This window comes from Microtus pennsylvanicus, chromosome 7 (genome assembly GCF_037038515.1).
Source record: "Microtus pennsylvanicus isolate mMicPen1 chromosome 7, mMicPen1.hap1, whole genome shotgun sequence".
NCBI classification, from domain to species: domain Eukaryota; kingdom Metazoa; phylum Chordata; class Mammalia; order Rodentia; family Cricetidae; genus Microtus; species Microtus pennsylvanicus.
The window spans coordinates 25,798,040-25,819,852 of NC_134585.1; the positions used below are offsets into that span (position 1 = coordinate 25,798,040).

The 21,813-nt window shown below is 40.5% G+C and overlaps 1 protein-coding gene and 1 pseudogene across 1 annotated transcript; both read left to right on the top strand.

Annotated features, from left to right (window-relative positions):
* Nucleotides 1-1,824: 1,824 nt before the first annotated feature.
* On the top strand, nt 1,825-2,935 carry LOC142853980 (putative sperm motility kinase W). Its single transcript, XM_075979131.1, has 2 exons — nt 1,825-2,777; nt 2,863-2,935. Exons 1-2 carry the CDS (start codon nt 1,825-1,827, stop codon nt 2,933-2,935), a joined length of 1,026 nt encoding a protein of 341 aa, XP_075835246.1.
* A 15,439-nt stretch (nt 2,936-18,374) lies between these two features.
* On the top strand, nt 18,375-18,818 carry LOC142853688 (DNA-directed RNA polymerase II subunit RPB4 pseudogene; annotated as a pseudogene).
* Nucleotides 18,819-21,813: the final 2,995 nt, after the last annotated feature.

Sequence of the window (21,813 nt, forward strand, 5' to 3'; positions counted from 1 at the left end):
ACATATACAGCAATCGGCTTGTAAGATTAGTCCTGATAGATTTGGAGTTCTATAATCTACATGACCTCAACATATAGATGTTCATTTCCTGTTGGTTTTTTTAGCTTTCTTCGATTTTTATTTGGTGTTTCATGTTTATATTTCTAATTTCTGGTGTCTTTCTATGTTTTATTTGTGAATCTATTGTCCCTTTCTCAACTAATTATTATCTAAATTTCTGTTTTGAAAATTAAATCCCGTATTTCCCTTATAATCATTTTGTCCTATATTAATATATATTAATGGATATACCACACATAACAAACTGGTTATGACTTTCCATGCATCCCTCTACTGTACTTTGTACATATTTCCTCATCTATTTAACTTCCTCCTGTTTGTCTTGTGACTGATCTTATGACTTACAAAAACCTCAGCCCCCACCTTCCTCATAACACAAGCAACATAAAATATGTCTAAATTCTGTATGTGGACCTCCTTTGTTTCTTGCAAATTATATCTAATTGTACCTCAATTCATTATAAAACAATTGTTTACTAGTCACTGTGCTTATTGTGGTACCATCCCCACAGTCTCCTTATATGCTATGCTAAAGTTCGATTTTTTTAATTTAAATTTTCCTCTGGTTCCACATTCAGGCCATTTTGATTGTGAATGAATAGGTCATTAGTGGGATGCTGAGATGGATGTGACATACCAAGGATACTCAATATTAATTTTCTCAATAAGTTAATGAGGGAAAGGAGGTTATACTTTATTTACTGTGCTCATTTGATTGTGAGCTCAAGGTAATCCTGCAACATCTATCTGAGTAGATACATTCCTTAGCGTCCTCTCTCCTAAAGTATTTTCTCTCAGTATGGTGTTTATAATAGATAGCACAACACCGTGACCAACATGAATGATGGGGAAGAAAGAGTTGATTCATATTTCATTTCCAAGGCTGCTGTTCATCTCTGGCGTATCTTAGGGCAGGAACTCAACTGAATAGCATCTTTGAGGCAGGAGATTATGCACAAGCCATAGAAGGGTGCTCTTCCTAGCTTGCTCAGTCTGCTTAAGTATAGAACCCAGGACATCCAGTCCAAGCATAGTACCATTTAAATAGACTGAACCCTCCCACATTAATCACTAAGTGAGAAAATGCCTAACCGCTGTACATCATAGAGGATTTATTTCCTCAATGGAGTTCCTCTCTTCTCTGGCTCTAGGTCATGTCAATTGTTTATTATTTAGGTTTGAGAGATTTGGGGAATCCAAGATGCCTGGAATCTGCTTGTGCTGGAGTCATTTATCAGAATAGCCACACTTGCTATGTATGTCTCATGTATTTATGGGTTTTTTTCATATTTCAATGATCACACAAGTCTAGGAATTCCTTTCATTCTTTCAAATTCCCTAGGTTTTAATATTTGAAGTATCCAGAAGATATCCTCTGGATTGTAATTTGGCTAGAACTTTATCTTTTTTACCTATAATTGAATTTGTATCACTTATCACTTTATAAGATTGTCCAAAATATTTTATTTTGGTTCATTGTTGAAAATAATCAAATCATTACTTCTATGATGTAAGTATTTGTGTTTGATTGACACATCAGTGATTCCCTCTAGGATCTTTACTGTGATACCTTGTCTACTGCTTTGAGGTTGGGCTCTTCTAGTTTTTCTATGTTTTTGAAGTACATCATTAGTTTTGTTTTTGAAATCTAAGATTTGATGACCATGGATTTATAGTGCTAGACCTACATCTTAACATTGATTAATTTCTGGTTATTAGCATTTCCTGCCAACAAGCAAAGAAATAGAATTGAGACGACACATCATGGCCAGGGCCTTGGACGAAGACATCCTTGACAAAGATTTCAAGATCTTAACACCTCTGGGCGCAGGTTCTTTCGGGGAGGTGAAGCTTGCCTGCCACATTCCCACCAAAACACAGGTTGCTGTCAAGATCCTTAGGAAAAAAAGCAATAGTCTGGGTAAGATGAACTCTGAAGTAAAGATCCTTCAGACTTTGGAACACAGGAACATCATTCATTTTTTTCACGTCATTGACACACAGTCAAGGACTTATATAATCACGGAGTATGTGGCTGGAAAAAATCTACATATGTTCCTCAGTGAGGTTGGATGTTTAAAGGAGCAGGAGGCTAGACCCATCTTCCAACATGTTGTATCAGCGGTGCACTTTCTCCACCAAAGACGCATTGCACATCGTGATATTAAATTGAAGAATATCCTTATTGACGGATATGGCAATGTCAAGCTTTGTGATTTCGGTTTATCAATTCATCTTGCAAAGGGTCAGATATTGAAGACAGTCTGTGGTTCTTTGCAGTATATGGCTCCAGAGATCTTAGCAAGGAAACCTTATGATGGGCTGGCTGTTGACATGTGGAGCTTGGGAGTCGTCCTATATGTAATGGTCACAGGACAATATCCATACACAGAAAAAACATTAGATGGTATGCTCAGGCTCATCACCAAGATGAAGTATCCCATCTTCGACTACTTGTCAAAACCCTGTCACATCATCATTGCAAAATTACTCACGGTTCCCACAAACAGGAGAATAACAATATTTCAACTTGTGAAAAGACCATGGCTGGGCCCCATGAAAAAACATACAACACCTACAGCTAAAGATATCCTTCCACAGCTTGTAGAGACTATGTGCACCATGGGTTATAACTTGGAAGATATTTTTTCATCACTAAGATACAGGCAACCAAATAACGTAACAGCAACTTTTAACATTCTAAAACACAAATGGAGGTGTGAGAACAGTTTCCAGCAAACTGAGCATCCATGTTTAAAGGGAAGCCACATAAATACTAATCACCCTCTATTCTCATTGAAGAGGAGAGCGAGTGAACCAGCCCTTCCAACAATTAGAGAAGCTGGGAAGAGACAATCTAAAGAAGAGTATGTAGAAGGAAGACTAAGGAGATGTCAATGTCTTCTCAAGCTCAACATATACTCCTGCCTGGAGCTGAAACCTTGTTCAGACTTCACAGTATCAGAAAAGGGTGTCCTGATGGCAAATGTTATCAAGTGTGCTACATGGGACATTGGAGACAACATGAATTCTGTGGACAGCTCGCCTGGTGATCTCTCCTTATCTGAATCAACCTTGGATGGAAGACCCAAGGTGTTTCTGAACATGGACTTCTCGATGGAGGAACCATCCCTGGAAACAAATATGCCCAATGACCCGTCTCAGAGTGGATCCACTACCTCTGCATCCAGGCCATTCAAGTGCTGGAAACGGATGAGGAAGCATATTTCCCATGTACTCGCTGAACTGTTGTTCTGTGGCATGCCCATTCCAGAGTGAACTCTGAATCCTTGTGTAAGCTTCAAAGAAAGAGATGATGTGATAGTGTAATCAGTAAGGGGCCCAATTGCTTTGGCCACCAAGATGTTCCCTTCCATTGTATTTTAACTGTGTTATATTAATAAATATATTTTTCTAAATGACAACAATACAGTCTCACATGGCACCTCTTATGCATCTCCCCCTTGAAGTCAAAACCACACAGAAACACAGAGAGAAATTCATGAACACATTCAACTGGGTGTCTGGGCTTACAACGTACACAAACATAACCTACAAGCCCTCCACATAGTGTTGGCTCATGACTTATTTAGTATCATATTGTGTATAGACATTGTCTCACATAAACATATATGTGTATGTTTCAGGTCTTCCTAGTCATTCCCTGCCTTCCTGATCAAGCAACAGCCCCTTTCTCATATCTACACATCAGGGTCTATTGTATAAATCATCTCTTTCAACTTAAAACCCACTTATATCAACCCAATTCATTATTAAACTTTGCTATATCACCCCATGCCTGATTATCATGGTCACAATATTCACAAAAGGCAAGTGTCTCTTTCTTTTATATTTCTCTACTTTTCATCTCACCCATACACAGGGATGGATAAGAATTATGTACTACACAGGAGTCCTTACACTACATTCAAATCACTACAAGAGGATGACAGTGTAGGGGGCAATTCCTCCTGTGCATTCCCTCCAAAACTGCCATGGTGCTCTCATACAGAATCGGCTTAGCCCCTGTTAGGAACAAACTTTCGTGTAACAAAGCCACACATAGACTCGAGTTCATTAGCACACAGCGTGGAGTTAGAGTTTCTGTTGCTGTGGAGTACACATTGAGCACTTACAAAGGAAAATATTTAGCTAAGTAAAGCTTCAGAGGTTTAGTCTAGGATCATCCTGCCTAACCATGGTGGCATGCATGAAGACATGGTGCTGATGAAGGAGCTGAGAGTGGATGATGATGTAAATTTTCATCCTACAGATAATGGGAAGTAGTGTAGTTCACTGCACATGGCTTGAGTCCGTATGCCACCTCAAAGCTCAACTCCACAGTGACACATCCAAAAACAAGGGCTCAATTCTCCAACAAAGCTGCCACCTTTCATCCCTGTACCCTATAAATTTGTAGTAATTTCATAATGCAAATATCCTTTTATGCAGCTTCTAATTCCCCCATTGTATATCACAGTCTCAACAATGTTTGAACTAAACGTTGAATGTCTACTCTGAGGATGTTCATATAATCTTTTAATTGTAATCTGCTGAAAACTTAAAAACCAAAAGCCATTTTAAACACTTTCAGCCTAAAATGTTAAAAGATATGCACCTCTGTTCAAAAAGTAGGGAAGAGAACATAGTGAGGAGATACTAGAGCAAAGCAAAGCTCGACCAAAAACATCAGTGCTTCCTCCAAACTCTGCATCTTTAACTCTGATGCCAAAACACTTTTTAGTTATCCCACTATTTCAGCTCATTGCTGGCAACATACTTTCTTCTTTCCATTTTAAATGATTTTTATAATATGATCTTTTTCATTTCGCATAGCTATTCCTGTTCAAACTCCCTTCTCATTTCCTGACTCACGCATTCTTCACCCTCATCCCATTAAATAATAATATGAAACCAAAGGAAAACACGTAGAGATCCTCCTGGAAATTGGAAGCAGAGAAGATTGCCAGGCAAAAGTTGGTAGCATGGGCCTGGAAAAGTTGTAGGGGATAGAAGAGGGAGAGAGAGTAGTGAGAAGAGGAGGGATGGGGAGATTGGGGGAGTGGGATTGTTGAGATGGAGGAAGGACGGATATGGGAGCAGGGAATAAGATATCTTAATTAAATGTTATGGCGTAAATGAACGGCAGATAGAAATTATTATAGAATATTGCACTAATAAGGGAAGGACATACAATACCGAGGTTCCCGAGGAGAACAGAAAAGCAGATGTGAATGCGGGGAGCACGCCTGCAATCTTTATAAGTAAAAAATAACTTCAGTGGACCCCGGCCTTCAAGCAAGGTTATTTGCTGGCCTTCCCCTACATCTCTCCCTTTTGTCTAAATAAGACAGAGCTAAACCAAATAGAGCTAATACAAGAGGTACAAATAATAAAGATAAGAAATAATAATTAGGCCGGGCGGTGGTGGCGCACGCCTTTAATCCCAGCACTCGGGAGGCAGAGGCAGGCGGATCTCTGTGAGTTCGAGACCAGCCTGGTCTACAAGAGCTAGTTCCAGGACAGGCTCCAAAAAACCACAGAGAAACCCTGTCTCAAAAAACCAAAAAAAAAAAAAAAAAAGAAATAATAATCAGCAAGAAACATATAACAAAATTTTGCTAAACATTCTATCTCAAGGACTCTAAACAATGTCGAGAGTAACTACAAATATCTAATCTTCAATCCGTCAAAGATCTGAAAAGGGAAGTAATATTACATAAGTAACCAGGAAGAACAAAGAGAAATTTCCAAAATATGCAACAAATGCAGAGACAACTTGGGGTTGGAAAGAGGCTTGGCTTTAGAGGGGTTCCCAGAGTTCCACGGGATGTCTGCAGCTAGGATCCTGCGCAGTGGAGGAGAGGGTGACTGAACTGACTTTGGCCCATGGTCAGACTGATGACTATCTTGAATATTACCACAGAACGGTCGTCTGGCGACAGATGGAGATAGAGACAGAGACCCACATCGGAGCACTGGCCTGAGCTCCCAAGGTTCAGTTGAAGAGCAGAAAGAGGGAGAATATGAGCAAGGAAGTCAGGACTGCAAGGGGTTGTTTTACCAGCTGAGACAGTGTGCCTGATCTAATGGGAGCTCACCAAAGCCAGCTGAACTGGGACTGAACGAGCATGGGAAAAAACTGGATTCTATGAATGTGGCTGACAATTGGGACAGACTGAGAAGCCAATGATAATGGCACTGGGACTTGTCTCTACTTCATGTACTGGCTTTTTGGGATCCTAGACTACTTGGATGCATACCTTTCTAAAACAGGATGGAGGTGGAGGACCTTAGACTTCTCACAGGGCAGGGTGGTTCCCTGTCCTCTCTTAGGATTGGTGGGTGAGAGGGAAGCTTTAGAGGGGGAGCATGAGTGAAATGGGAGAAGGGGAGAAAGTGGAAATTTTGAACAATACTATTTATAAAGCAAAAACAATTTACCACAATTAAAAAATGGAAAGAAAATAGAGAGAGAGAGAACGAGCTTAGGGATCAAAACCATGGTATTGATAACCACAGGAATAGCTGATATGAGATAGTGAGAGATCACTGACTCTGGATTGATAGAATGGAACCTGCAAAAAACCAAATTAGAACCCCTGAATGTGATGGAGAGTTGTGAGGATTGGGCCACTGAGTGTAGAACATGCATTTATCCCGAGTGCTTTAACTGTCAACATACTATTTTCACTTAGGCTGATGCTACACTAGAGTGAAAAACTTTGGGGCACTTTAGCATTACTGCACCCCACTTCCTGGGAACCAGTACCCTGGTAACCAACGACATATGCACTGGAGTTTTGAGTACTTTCCATCCCCTTTGTAGTCTTTCTTCAGTAGACCCAGAACCTGAATCTGGGGTGAGATGACCTGCAGGTGTTCCTCCTTGTAATCGGCATAGCATTGATCAATTAGAGTTAGCTGGCTGTTGAATGAACTAGTCAAAATAGTTGACAAATGATTTCTGGACTTTCCCTTTGATTCTGTACTACACCTCCCTGGTTTTTGTTTTTTTTTTTTCCTTCAAAAGGGCCTGTAGTAGACAAAGTAGGGTTCCTTCTTCTCTCAAGGTTGAGGGATCTCTGCCACAGCAGCAGGACAAAAATTCCTCTTGCTATTGACAACTGTTCTGAGAGTGTCTCTTGGGGTGTCCTCCTCCTTGGTGGGGCTTTAGGTCCCAACAAGAGAAGCAACTACCCTTTTCTGATAACCAATGAATGGTTCTGGCATCCACAAAATCTTGGTGTACTCTGGCAATACAGGCTTCAAGTTCACACCTTCACACAATTTCACTATAGGCTTCCATTGAGGGTCACTCTTGACAAATGCCTGGCCTCAACCGCTTTCCTTATGTGAAAGGCAAGATACTTAAATGCTGTTCTTCTTCTTGGAACTCTAACGTCAGAACTATGTAGCTAAGGCTGACAGGTTCTGTTACTAGCTGGATCATGGTCCCTGGTTTAATTACACCTTCTCAATTTTCAGTTTCTCTTTGTTTCCTTCACTAACTTTGCTTGCCTAACCTCAGGGATCCATCAGCAAATAGCCTTCTAGAGGTGGGATTAAAGGCATGTACCACAGCAGCTGGCTCTAAGCTTTTCTTTAATTCCTTTTCACTAGTTGTTAACTTAACTGGGTTGATCTGGCTTTGATGTCACAATTCCCTTTATTTCATATCTCAATGTGGTTTTCTCCTTAAATATAAGATTCAACTCCATTCTTCTGAATTCCTGGTGCTCTTTTAACTTAAATTTTCTTTTTTTAAATTAATTAATTTATTTATTAAAGATTTCTGTCTCTTCCCCACCACTGCCTCCCATTTCTCTCCCCCTTCCCCAATTAAGTCCCCCCCCCTCATCTCGAAAAGCAATCAGGGTTCCCTGTCCTGTGGGAAGTCCAAGGAACCCCCTCCTCCACCTAGGTCTAGTAAGTTGAGCATCCAAACTGCCTAGGCTCCCACAAAGCCAGTGCATGCAGTAGGATCAGAAACCCATTGCCATTGTCCTTGAGTTCTCAGTAGTCCTCATTGTCTGCTATGTTCAGCGAGTCCGGTTTTTATCCCAGGCTTTTCCAGACCCAGGCCAGCTGGCCTTGGTGAGTTCCCAGTAGAACATCTCCATTGTCTCAGTGTGTGGGTGCACGCCTCGCGGTCCTGAGTTCCTTGTTTGTGCTCTCTCTCCTTCTGCTCCTGATTTGGACCTTGAGATTTCAGTCCTGTGCTCCAATGTGGATCTCTGTCTCTGTCTCCTTTCATCGCTTGCTGAAGGTTAATATTCAAGAGGATGCCTATATGTTTTTCTTTGGGTTTTCCTTATTTAGCTTCTCTAGGATCACTAATTATAGGCTCAATGTCCTTGGTTTATGGCTAAAAACCAAATATGAGTGAGTACCTCCCATGTTAATCTTTTTGGGTCTGGGATAGCTCACTCAGGATAGTGTTTCCTATTTCCATCCATTTGCATGCAAAATTCGAGAAGTCATTGTTTTTACCGCAGCATAGAACTCTAGTGTGTATATATTCCATACTTCCTTCATCCATTCTTCCATTGAAGGACATCTAGGTTGTTTCCAGATTCTGGCTATCACAAACAATGCTGCTATGAACATCGTAGAGCATATACTTTTGTTGTATGATAAGGCCTCTCTTGGGTATATTCCCAAGAGTGGTATTGCTGGGTCCATGGGTAAGTTGATCCCTAATTTCCTGAGAAACCGCCATACTGCTTTCCAAAGTGGTTACACAATTTTGCATGCCCACCAGCAATGGATGAGTGTACATCTTTCTCCATAACCTCTCCAACAAAGGCTATCATTGGTGTTTTTTATTTTAGCCATTCTGACAAGTGTAAGATGATATCTTAAAGTTGTCTTGATTTGCATTTCCCTGATCGCTAAGGAAGTTGAGCATGACCTTAAGTGTCTTTTGTCCATTTGAAGTTCTTCTGTTGAGAATTCTCTGTTCAGCTCAGTGCCCCATTTTATAATTGGGTTGATTAGCCTTTTATGGTCTAGTTTCTTGATTTCTTTATATATTTTGGAGATCAGACCTTTGTCAGTTGCGGGGTTGGTGAAAATCTTCTGCCAGTAAGTGGGTTGCCTTTTTGTCTTAGTGACAGTGTCCTTTGCTTTACAGAAGCTTCTCAGTCTCAGGAGGTCCCATTTATTCAATGATGCCCTTAGTGTCTGTGCTGCTGGGGTTATACGTAGGAAGTGGTCTCCTGTGCTCATGTGCTGTAGCATACTTCCCCATTTCTCTTCTATCAGGTTCAGTGTGTTCGGACTGATATTGAGGTCTTTAATCCATTTTGACTTGAGTTTTGTGCATGGTGATAGATATAGATCTATTTTCATTCTTCTACAGATTGACATCCGGTAATGCCAGCACAATTTGTTGAAGATGCTCTCTTTTTTCTATTGTATGTTTTTAGCTCCTTTATCGAAAATGAGGTGTTCAAAGGTTTTGGATTAAAGTCAGGGTCTTCTATTCGATTCCATTGTTCGACTTCTCTGTTTTTATGCCAATACCAAGCTGTTTTCAATACTGTAGCTCTGTAATAGAGTTTGAAGTCAGGGATGGTAGTGCCTCCAAACAATCCTTTGTCGTATAAGATTGTTTTGGCTATCCTGGGTTTTTTGTTTTTCCATATAAAGTTGAGTATTTTCTTCTCCAGATCTGTGAAGAATTTTGATGGGATTTTGATGGGGATTGCATTGAATCTATAGATTGCTTTTGGTAGAATTGCCATTTTTACTATGTTGATCCTCCCAATCCAAGAGCAAGGGAGGTCCTTCCATTTTCTGGTGTCTTCTTCAATTTCTTTCTTCAAAGACTTATAGTTCTTGTCAAATAGATCCTTCACTTCCTTGGTCAGGGTTACCCCAAGATATTTTATGCTATTTGTGGCTATTGTGAACGGTGATGTGTCTCTGATTTCCCTCTCTGTTTCCTTATCGTTAGTGTATAGGAAGGCAACTGATTTTTTGGAGTTGATCTTGTATCCTGCCACATTACTAAAGGTGTTTATCAGTTGTAGGAGTTCTTTGGTAGAATTTTTGGGGTCACTTATGTATACTATCATATCATCTGCAAATAACGAAAGCTTAACTTCTTCCTTTCCAATACGAATCCCCTTGATCTCCTTATGTTGTCTTATTGCTATTGCTAGAACTTCAAGCACTATATTGAAGAGATATGGAGAGAGTGGACATCCTTGTCGTGTTCCTGAGTTCAGTGGGATGGCTTTGAGTTTTTCTCCGTTTAATTTAATGTTAGCTGTTGGCTTGCTGTAAATAGCTTTTATTATATTTAGGTAGGATCCTTGTATCCCTATTCTCTCCAAGACCTTTATCATAAAGGGGTGTTGAATTTTGTTGAATGCTTTTTCAGCGTCTACTGAAATGATCATATGGTTTTTTTCTTTCAGTTTATTTATATGGTGGATTACATTGATAGATTTGTTTATGTTGAACCAGCCCTGCAACTCTGGGATGAAGCCTACTTGATCATAATGGATAATTTTTCTAATGTGTTCTTGGACTCGGTTTGCCAGTATTTTGTTGAGGATTTTCCCGTCCATGTTCATGAGTGAGATTGGCCTGTAATTCTCTTTCCTGGTTGAGTCTTTGTGTGGTTTTGGTATCAGAGTAACTGTAGCTTCATAAAAGGAATTTGGTAATGACCCTTCTGTTTCTATAGCGTGGAATACATTAAGGAGTATAGGTATTAGCTCTTCTTGGAAGTTCTGGTAGAATTCCTCATTGAAACCATCTGGTCCCGGGCTTTTTTTGGTAGGGAGGTTTTTGATAACCTCTTCTAATTCTTCGCGACCAACAGGTCTGTTCAGATTTTTCACCTGGTCCTGGTTTAACTTTGGTATATGGTATTTATCTAAAAAAGTGTCCATTTCTTTTACATTTTCCAGTTTTGTGTTATATAGGCTTTTGTAATAAGATCTAATGATTCTCTGAATTTCCTCTGTGTGTATGGTTATGTCCCCCTTTTCATTTCTGATCTTATTTATTTGTGTGTTCTCTCTCTGTCGTTTAATTAGTTTGGATAGGGGTTTGTCAATCTTGTTGATTCTCTCCAAGAACCAGCTTTTTGTTTCATTGATTATTTGGACTGTTTTCTGTGTTTCTATTTTGTTGATTTCAGCCCTCAGTTTTATTATTTCCAGTCTTCTACTTCTCCTGGGCGCGTCTGCGTCTTTTTTTCTAGAGCTTTCAGGTGTGTTATTAAGTCCCCAATGTATGCATTCTCCGTTTTCTTTAAGTGGGCAATTAGTGCTATGAACTTTCCTCTTAGCACTGCTTTCATTGTGTCCCATAGGTTTGAGTATGTTGTCTCTTTATTTTCATTAAATTCAAGGAAGACTTTAATTTCTTTCTTAATTTCTTCCTTGACCCAGGTGTGGTTCAGTAGTTGACTGTTCAGTTTCCATGAGTTTGTCGGCTTTCTGTGGGTAGCATTGTTGTTGCCTTCTAACTTTAATCGGTGGTGATCAGATAGGACACAGGTGGACACTAATATTTTTTTGTATCTGTGGAGTTTTCCTTTGTTTCCAAGTATGTGGTCAATTTTTGAGAAGGTTCCATGAGCTGCAGAGAAGAAGGTATATTCTTTCCTATTTAGGTGGAATGTTCTATAGATGTCTGTTAAGTCCATTTGCTTCATTACCTCCAATAATTCTCTTAATTCTCTATTAGGTTTCTTCTTGATTGACCTGTCCCTTGGAGAGAGAGGTGTGTTGAAGTCTCCTACTACTAGTGTGTGTGGTTTGATGTCTGCCTTGATTTCTAGTAATATTTCTTTTACATAAGTAGGTGCTTTTATATTGTTGGCGTAGATATTCAGGATTGAGACGTCATTCTGATGAATTGTTCCTGTTATGAGTATAAAGTGACCATCTCGTTCTCTTCTGATTGATTTTAATTTGAAGTCAGTTTTGTTAGAAATTAGTATGGCCACACCTGCTTTTTTCTTAGGACCATTTGCTTGAAACACCTTTTCCCACCGCTTTACTCTGAGTAGGTGCCTGTCTTTGTGGTTGAGATGTGTTTCTTGCAAACAGCAGAATGTTGGATCCTGTTTTCGTATCCAATCTTTTAGGCTGTGCCTTTTTATAGGTGAATTGAGCCCATTAATATTAAGTGATATTAATGACGAGTGGTTGTTTACTCCGGTTATTCTTATTGCTTTTGGTAGTAGAGATTGTGTGTCTCCCTTCTTTGAGATGTGGTGGTGAAGGGTCGCTAGATGCCTGAGTTATTATAGGCAGTGTTGGATTCCTTGGGTTGCGATTTTCCTTCTATTACTTTCTGTAGGGCTGGATTTGTGGCTATGTATTGTTTAAATTTGTTCTTATCCTGGAATGTTCATGGAGGAAGGTCATTGGCTAATAAAGGAACTGCCTTGGCCCATCTTATTGGTTAGGACATAGGTAGGTGGAATAAACAGAACAGAATGCCGGGAGGAAGAAGAAGTGAGCTCAGACTTGACAGCTCTCCTCTCGGGAGCAGACGCCTCAGACAGACGCCATGCTCCCCGCTCCAGGGAAGATACACGCATGAAGCTCTGACCCAGGATGGACTTAGGCTAGAATCTTCCCGGTAAGACCGGTGCTACAGTTTATTAGAAATGGGTTGATTGGGATATCAGAATTAGCCAGTAAGGGCTAGAGCTAAAGGGCCAAGCAGTCTTTAAAAGAATACAGTTTCCGTGTAATTATTTTGGGTAAAGCTAGCCGTGCAGGCGGCCGGGGTGTTGGGGACACAGCCCTGGCGCTCATATATCTACAGAATGTCTTGTTTTCTCCATTGATAATGAACGATAGCTTGGCTGGGTATGGTAGTTTGGGTTTGCATCCATGGTCTCTTAGCTTTTGCAGTACATCTATCCAGGACCTTCTGGCTTTCATAGTTTCCATAGAGAAGTCAGGTGTAAGTCTGATCGGTTTACCTTTATAAGTTACTTGGCCTTTTTCCTTTGCAGCTCTTAATATTCTTTTTTTATTCTGTATATTTTTTGTGATGATAATTATATGGCGAGGAGATGTTTTTCTTTGATCCAGTCTGTTTGGTGTTCTGTATGCTTCTTGAATATTTAAATGAATATCTTTCTTTATGTTGGAAAAGTTTTCTTCCATAATTTTGTTGAAAATATTTTCTGGGCCTTTGAGCTGTGACTCTTCTCCTCCTTCTATTCCAATTATTCTTAGGTTTGGTCTTTTTATTGTGCCCCATATTTCCTGAATGTTTTGTGTTGAGATTTTGTTGGCTTTGCTGTTTTCTTTGATCTGTTCATTTATTTTCTCTATGGTGTCCTCAGCATCTGAGATTCTTTCTTCTATCTCTTGTATTCTATTGATTATGCTTGTTTCTGTAGACTCTGCTCGCTGACCTATATTTTCCATATCTAGCTGGTCCTCAGTTTGTATTTTCTTCCTTGCCTTCATTTCAGTTTTCAATTCTTGAACTGTTCCCATTACCTGTTTGATCGTTTTTTCTTGGTTTCCCAGGGTATCATGTATGTATTTATTCATTTCTTCAAACTTTTTGTTATACTTCTCATCCATTTCTATAAGGACATTTTTTACATGTTGTTTAAGGGACTCTATTGCATTCATGAAGTCAATTTTTTTCCACTTCTTCTGTGTTAGCTTGTTCAAATACTTCTGTTGTAATATCATTGGGTTCTGGTGTTTTCATGTTGTTTTTCAGATTATTTGGTGAATTCTTGCCTTGTCGCCTGCCCATCTCCTCCTATTGATCCTATCTAATGGGGCTTTTTAAAACCGGATCAGGTTTCCCTGCTGGCCAAGGGCTCTGCTTACAAAATGCCCTCGCTCTGTCTCCTGGTTCCTGCTGCAGGCCAAGAACCCTCTCACCCCTCCGAAGTGTCTTCAGGACAGGAACAGGCTCCCCATTTGCCAGTGACCTGGCTAACCAGAGGCCTACCTCTTTGATTTAATTGTAGTAGGGGGATCTGCTCTCCTTATTGCACACCTGTCCCCGCCGCTTGCTTCTTCCTCCGTGCTGGTCCCTTCTGCTTGTGTCTGCCCCAGTGCCGGTCCCCCAAAGCCTCTTCCTGAATGTGATGTCTCTCCGTCGCATCTGGCCTCTCCGCCTCCATGCATCTGGATGCTGCGGCCTCTCTGCCTCCGTGCCGAAAACACGTTTTTTTTATTCCATCCAAAAAATCTTGGTGTACTCTGGCAATACAAGGTTCAAGTTCACACCCTCACATAATTTAACTATAGGCTTCCATTGAGTGTCATTCTTGACAAATGCCTGGCCTCAACTGATTTCTTTATGTGAAAGGCATGATACTTAAATGCCATTCTTCTACTTTTGACTTTAATGTCAGAACCATGTAGCTAAGGTGGACAGGTTCTGTAACTAGCTAGATCATGGTCCCTGGTTAATTACACCTTCACCAATTTTTGGTTTCTCTTTGTTTCCTTCACTAACTTTGCTTGACTCCCCTGGAATTTGCTGTGGATACTGAGGTTGCCTAAATATCAGGGATCCATCAGCACATACCCTACTAGAGGTGGGATTAAAGGCATGTACCCAAACACCTGGCTCTAAGCTTTTCTTTAATACCTTTTCACTAGTTATTAATAACTAGGTTGATCTTGCCCTGATGTCACCACTCCCTTTATTTCATATCTTAATGTGTTTTTCTCCTTAAACACAAGATTCAACTCCATTCAATGGCTTTCCTGGTGCTCTTTTCAACTTAAATTTTCTACATCTTTCAAAATTTCAATGCTCATTTTGCCTCTTTTCTTTATAAATACTACTTAGTGTGACTACAAACAACAGCTTGACAGAGACTATACTATTGTTTTTTGTTGGTGTTGTTGTGAGATTTCCTCTGCCTAAAGGATCAATTCCAATCTTGCAACTTTATACTTAGTCAGACTGTTCAGAAAAGGGCAAAACCCAGATATTTCTTCATGAATATATCACAAGATTACCTAGGGAATAAACTAATTTTATTCTCCTCTGAAACCTCTCAGTGAAGTCACACAACCTTCAAATCCCAATCAGCACAGCTGTCTTTTTTCTCCTAATTGTATGCCCTAAGAGGAGCACTTAAACCTTTGAACTGTTTTTCTAATCCACAGTACTATAGTCCATATTCCTTCATCAGAAACACGATTACACCTATCACAGAAAGACTCTAGTTCTTGGTATCAACTTTATATTAGTTATGGTTCTGTTGCTGTAAAGAAACATAATGATAATTGCAACCCTAATGACGGAAATCATTTGATTGGGTGGCTACACTCTCAGATGCTTAGTCCTTTGTCATGACTTTCAACACTGTAGTGTGTGGACAGACATTCTACATACACGTGAATTCTCGGTGATAGGAAGTGAACTGATACTCTAACAATGGCTTGTGCATAGATGAGAGGTCAAGGCCTGCTTCTACAGTGGCATACTTCATCTATCAAGGCCATACCACTCCACCTAATCCACATCTGCAAATGCCTTTCCTATTAGAGTATAGGAGGCAAATACTTCAAAATACCACAAATGATAACCTGATAAACAGGTCAGGTCTTGGAAAAGAGAGAACTGCATAGACGAACACACACAACATGCACACACATTCGCACACACACACACATATGAACACTTTTGTAGTTCTCGGGCATGCTCAGTAAAAATATCCATAAACATGCACGCAATGTCACCAGGCACAAATAACCCAGCTCTATAATAACAAGATACTTTGCGCCCCATATATTTCTATGTCATTGAAAATCTGAGTGCTGAAAAACCCTTCCTTTCTAGAAATGATTTTTTTGACTGTTTGCTTGCTGATGTTTGTTTTTTGAGACAGTGTTTCTCTGTATCTTTATAGTCTGCCAAGTAATTAGTTCATGTAGACTAGAGTTGCCTGGCCCTAACAAAGTACCTCCTGCCTCTGCCTCCTGAGTGCTGGGATTAAAGGTGTGTGTCACCAGCACCTGACTACAATTGATTCTTAACTGAGGCTTGATCAGAGACATGATAAAACAACCAGGGCTCCTTTCTGGTGTAGAAGTGAGAAAAAAGAAAATAAACCAATAAAACCTCTGTTGGGTCTGAGAAAAGAAGATAGATTTGTTTCTTGTGGTGAAATTACAAAGAGGCATTATAAATAATGTCAGATACTAGTCCATAAGAGGCACAACACCAATCAGCAAAAGAGGCTACCTATAGATCAGGACAACATTTTCCATAACTCCATATCCAATAGTGGGAGAATATTTTCAATATATAAAACTCAAAACCTAGATATAAAATCAGTAAACCACCTAAAAATGGATAAAAACTTAGATAATATTCAAAGTGAAAACTGAAATGAATGTGAAACAAAGAAATTTTCTGAAGCCCTGCATGACTGGTGGAGGCCCAAGCAGTCTGACCAACTCTGATGCCATCAAGGCTTAGATTGTTTGACCCTAGAATCCAAACACTGAAGAGGAGTTGTGCCAGAGACTACCACTCATACCACAACTTATAAAAACGCATGAGAATTTTATTAATTTTGTCATGACAGTGTCTCTCAGCATTCGAGAAGCCGAGAGACCTCGAATAGCTAGAACAGGCTACTATTAATGGAGAAGGCTACAGAAGCAATAGGGCTTGTTCTTTTACTATTATGATTTGCTTATTAGAAAGGGCTGTTACCAATAATTGGCTGGAGAACTGTTGCCAGAACAGATGAGGTAAGAGGTCATTTGGACCCCATTTCCCAGGGACTGAATAAAAACATACATGTATGGGGAATTGTTCAGGAACTGTGTCAACATCTTAAAGGTTATCTTGCCCCAATTTCTGGAAACATATGTGCATATATGGCTCTTAGGTCCTTTCTCCCCAGGGAACGAGGGGAAGCACTATGGCAAGGAGGCTGAGAAGGTTCACAATTGTCAGAAATGTCTTCAGAATTGTCTTAAAGTTTTACAAGATCCAAAGCTTTCAGTCCACACACACTAGCAACTACTCCACAAGCTGGTTCTGCAGAAGCAGATGTCATCCCTAAATAGGACAGTCTTTTATCTACCTGGAGCTTGTAACTTGGAGGTGCTGTGATTGCAGTAAGCACTGCCAGCTCTCCTGGGAGACTCACCTGGTGGGGTTTGGGGTGGGGGTGAGGGTGGGACACTGGTGCTGTCTCCAGCTACAAGCCTAAAGGTGGAGCCTGGCAAACCATAGAGAGGAAGACCTCAAGGGAAGAGAGGTGTCTGGCTGGCTGGAATTCACAAGGAAACTTTCATAATCCTCACCCCAAAGCCCTGTCAAAAATAGGTTCCCATTTTCTGTGTGATATCTCAGATGAACCCCAGTGCTGATCTAGTATTCATCATCCATAAGAAACCAGAAACTGTCAAACGGTGGTGATCCACACCTTTAATCCCAACATCCTTCAGGCAGAATTACCCACATCTGATTGTGAGTTCAAGCCTAACCTGGTTTACACACTTAGTTCCAGGACAACCCGGGCCTTTATACACATAAAGCCTCTTACAAAATCCAATAATTAAAAAACACCATAGAGCCTAAAATCCAAAGAGCCGAAAATAAAAGTAGTAGAAGAATTTAATAATAAGAAAAATTAAAGTCTAATGAGTAATTGCATTGTAAACCTGAGTGGACAGAAGAATACACTGTGTGACACACTGCAGTTTTTTTAAAGGCTTGAGTGGTGGGATGAACCACTAACATTTTCAAATTAAATCAGAAAGCACAGACAGCAAATGATGAAGGCTAAGATCCTTAATCTCAAGGTCAATTCAATTATATGGAGGGATTTCTGCCATTGTGAGAGATGTTTTTAGTCATGTAGCCAACATGACTACAACTGGAATGAACTATAAGCCAAAAATGGAGGGCACACCTGTAAAGGATCATTTTTGATTGGTTTGTTTTCAATCTCAAGGAGGAAAAGACACTCCTTTGATGATTGAATTTGGTGGGAAGACACAGGCCTTTAATCCAGTTCAGGACGGCAGAAGACACACATTTAATTTCGGGCACACCTTCTGCTGGAAGAATATATACAGACCTAAGGAGTGGCTTTGGCTCATTTGTCTCTTGCCCGCACCTTGTTCGCATCTCTGTTCCTTCCTGGGAACAAGAGCCAACTTCTTTGGGATTCTAGCAGATACTGAAGACCAGCCAAGAGAGAAAGCACTCTGGACTGAGCAACTCCTGAAATTTTTGAAGTTTCAGTTCATAGCCAGCCATTGTCAGATTACCTGGACAGTAGCCTGTAAGTGATTCCCATAAATTTCAAGGGGGAGCGTGGCGGTACATTCTAAAACAATGGTGGCCGGCGGCAGTGATCCTCGGGCTGCAGACATTGAAGAAGATGCCACTCAACTCTTCTTTCCGAAAGAGTTTGAGACAGTGGAGACACTCCTGAACTCTGAAGTTCACATGCTTCTGGAGCATCGAAAGCAGCAGATTGAGAGCACAGAAGATGAGCAGGAGCTTTCAGAGGTTTGCATGAAAACCCTGAACTATACAGCCCGTTTCAGTCATTTCAAAAATAGAGAGACCATTGCCAGTGTTCGTAGCTTGCTTCTCAAGAAAAAGCTACATAAGTTTGAGTTGGCCTGTTCAGCTAATTTTGCCCAGAGACTGCTGAGGAGTCCAAAGCTCTGATTTCAAGTCTGGAAGCGTGTTTTGAAGATGAGGAACTGCAGCAGATTCTCCATGATATCCAGACCAAGCGCAGCTTCCAGTACTGATGTTCACACCCTGCTCCTGAGATTGCTCAGAACGCCACCACATTCCAGCCTGGTCAGCCTCACCCAGGAGTGCTGAAGAAAGAGACACTTGAGTCACTTTGCTTTATTGAGATATAATGTCCCTCTGTGGTCCTCAGACTGATGATATGCCTCATGCCTCACTCAGCCAAGTGCTGGGATTACAGGCGTGAGCCAACACTCAACAGCTTGGCTTTTTGGAGAGAAAAGGCTGGCTTGGTGAAGGTCTTGGGTGCTGTTTCCACAGTGACTATTGGACCATAGTTACTGTGTTTTCTTGGTGCAACCTTGTGAGGGATGCAGTCTCGAACCTGTCAGGTAGAATGATGTGTTGACTGTCTCTTACCTTGGTGGTTTTGGAGCCCATGTTTTTGTTTGCTCTTGTCATTTCAATTTTTGATATAAATAACTAACTTTGTGTAGTTTTTTAACTAAACTATTATACAAAATCTTGTATAGGGGAAGAATGTTCTTATCTAGTTGCAAATGGGAGAGACAAACAGAATTTCTTTTAAAGAATTTCATTTCTTTATTTATTTCTGGAGAGGGGGTAACATGATCCATGGTACGTGTGTGGAGATGAACTTGCAGGAATCAGTTCTTTCCACTATGTGGACTTTCAGGATTGTAATCAAGTCATCAAGCTTGGTGGCCAGAACTGTTACTCACTGGGCCATCTTGCTGGACTCTAAATTATATTTATTTTATTTACTTATTTATTTTTGCAACTTTAGAGATCGGACAAAAGCCTTCTCTATGCTAAACAAGGGCTGTACCTATGAGTAACATGCTATCACTGAAGTTCAATTTGTTTCTGTTTGTTTGTTGTGTACTAGGAGACTAGCAAAGGAAATTGGATGTATACCTATTGTCTTGGGTTTTTTATTGCTGTGAAGAGGCACAATGACCATGGCAACTCCTTTCTTTTTCCCAAGAACAGGTTTTTCTGTGGAACAGTCCTGACTGTCCTGAAACTCAATCTGTAGACTATGCTGGCCTCAAACTTGCAGAGATCTGCCTGTGCCACCTAAGTGCTTGGACTAAAGGTGAACACCACCACCACCTGGCTACCATTGCAACTCTTTTCGTTTGGTTGGTTTGGTATGGTTTTTCGAGACAGTGTTTCTCTGTGTAGTTTTGACGCCTGTCCTGGTACTCGTACTATAGTCCAGGCTGGCCTTGAACTCACAGAATTCTGCCTGTCTTTACACCACTCCTCCACCCCCAAGTGCAGGGATTAAAGTTGTGTGCCACCACTGCCTAGCTCGGTATTCCTTATAAAAGATGCATTCAATTCCAGTGCCTCGCTTACAACTTCAGAAGTTCAGGTCGTTGTTATAATTGGGGAGAACATGGCATTGTGCAGGCAGTCATGGTGCTGAAGCTGAGAGTGCTACATTTTACAGGCAACAAGTCAACTGACTGACCCCAGATGCAGGGCAGCTCCTCTCAGAGCCAGATGCAATGCAGCCAGCCGCCAGGTCAGATATGCTGAATCTTTCCAGGCAAGCACACCTAGTGGTGCTATGCAGATTATTAGAAATGGGCTAAATAATTATGTGAGAATTAGCCTAGAAGAGGCTAGATATAATGGGCCAGGCAGTGTTTAAAAGAATACAGTTTGTGTGTTGTTATTTTGGGGCTCAAGCTTGACAGGCAGCTGGGAGCTCGGTGTCAGGAAGCGGCCCGCAGCTCCCACTACAGAATGGCGCCTGCCGTGGTATCAGCAATTTCTCGGGTCTGCTCTGCTTGCTAGAGGCAAGCAAGCACTCTCATCTAAGAGAGGCTTCCTGACTCAACTTTAGCTGCACAACCTTGCAGCTCTTTTAAGAGGTCCTGCCACGAAACACTTAAATGGTGTTGATGAAAAGCTGAACACATGCTCTTCGGTTTTCAGCCGTAGCAGAAAAAAATGTTGAGCCTTGTAAATGCCAGCTTTCTGGGCCATCCTGAACAAACGCTGACTCTTTCAGGCAGGCAGTCCATGTGGATAAGCACACTGTTGCAGCTTGCTTGCTGGCAGGGACCTTGAAACACCATAGAGTTGTGGCAATAAAAATGGCTACAGCTGTTACATCTGCCATGAGGCTGGAAAGCTAAGGATTGGGCTGGATGTATCCGTAAAGCCACGGCTTTAATCCTACCCATATTGCTCAGTAATTTAAAGGCTCGTGTAGTCAGAAAAAGAGAAATATACAGTAAAAAGAGATTCAAAGACAAAGAAAACCTTTAAATAATTTACAGTGTGTTAGAAATATATGCTGGCTAACAGTTAAAGTTCTTAAAAACAAAAAACAAAAAAACAAAAAAGTAAAAAAACAAAAAAAAGGAAGAAAGAGAGTAGTTGGGTGTGGTAGTACACACCTTTAATCCCAAAACTTGGGAGGCAGAGGGAGATTGACCTCTGTGACTTCAAGGTGTGGTAGCACACACCTTTAATCTCAAAGCCTGGGAGGCAGAGATGGATGGATCTCTGAGAGTTCAAGGACAGCCTGGTCTACAGAGTTATTCCAGGTCAATGATATACAGAGAAGGGTTGCTCTGAACACCTTCAAAAAATCTGTTCACTCAACTGCTGACAGATGAATCTAGCACACGGGTTATACCATGAAAGACTTAAATAAAAGCGGCCAACTCAGCAGGAAGCAGTTTGGAGAGCAAAAACTGTGCCCATGTTCCCAAATATTGTTTATAAATGTTCTTTTACATTTAAAAGGGGATATGATAGAGATATGAATAATTTGCATTAGTATGGATTTGATTTTATTGATATAAATTTAAGGTCAATCTTGTTACATGTGTATGTATTTCTGATATTGATTAAGGTAATGTGATTAGGTAGTTCATGTAAAAATGTAATGTATATAGGTTGTTAATGGATAATAATAATAGTCAAGTGTGTAGTTATGTTAGTTGGATTTTCTAGATCGACATAGATATATTTCAGATAGAAATTCTTCATATCTTTCAAAGAATA

Coding starts and splice junctions, on each gene's coding strand:
- LOC142853980 (XM_075979131.1), top strand. CDS start 1,825: ATGGCCAGGGCCTTGGACGAAGACATCCTTGACAAAGATTTCAAGATC. Junction 2,778..2,862: donor ATTCTAAAACACAAATGGAG/GTGTGAGAACAG, acceptor TTCTCATTGAAG/AGGAGAGCGAGTGAACCAGC.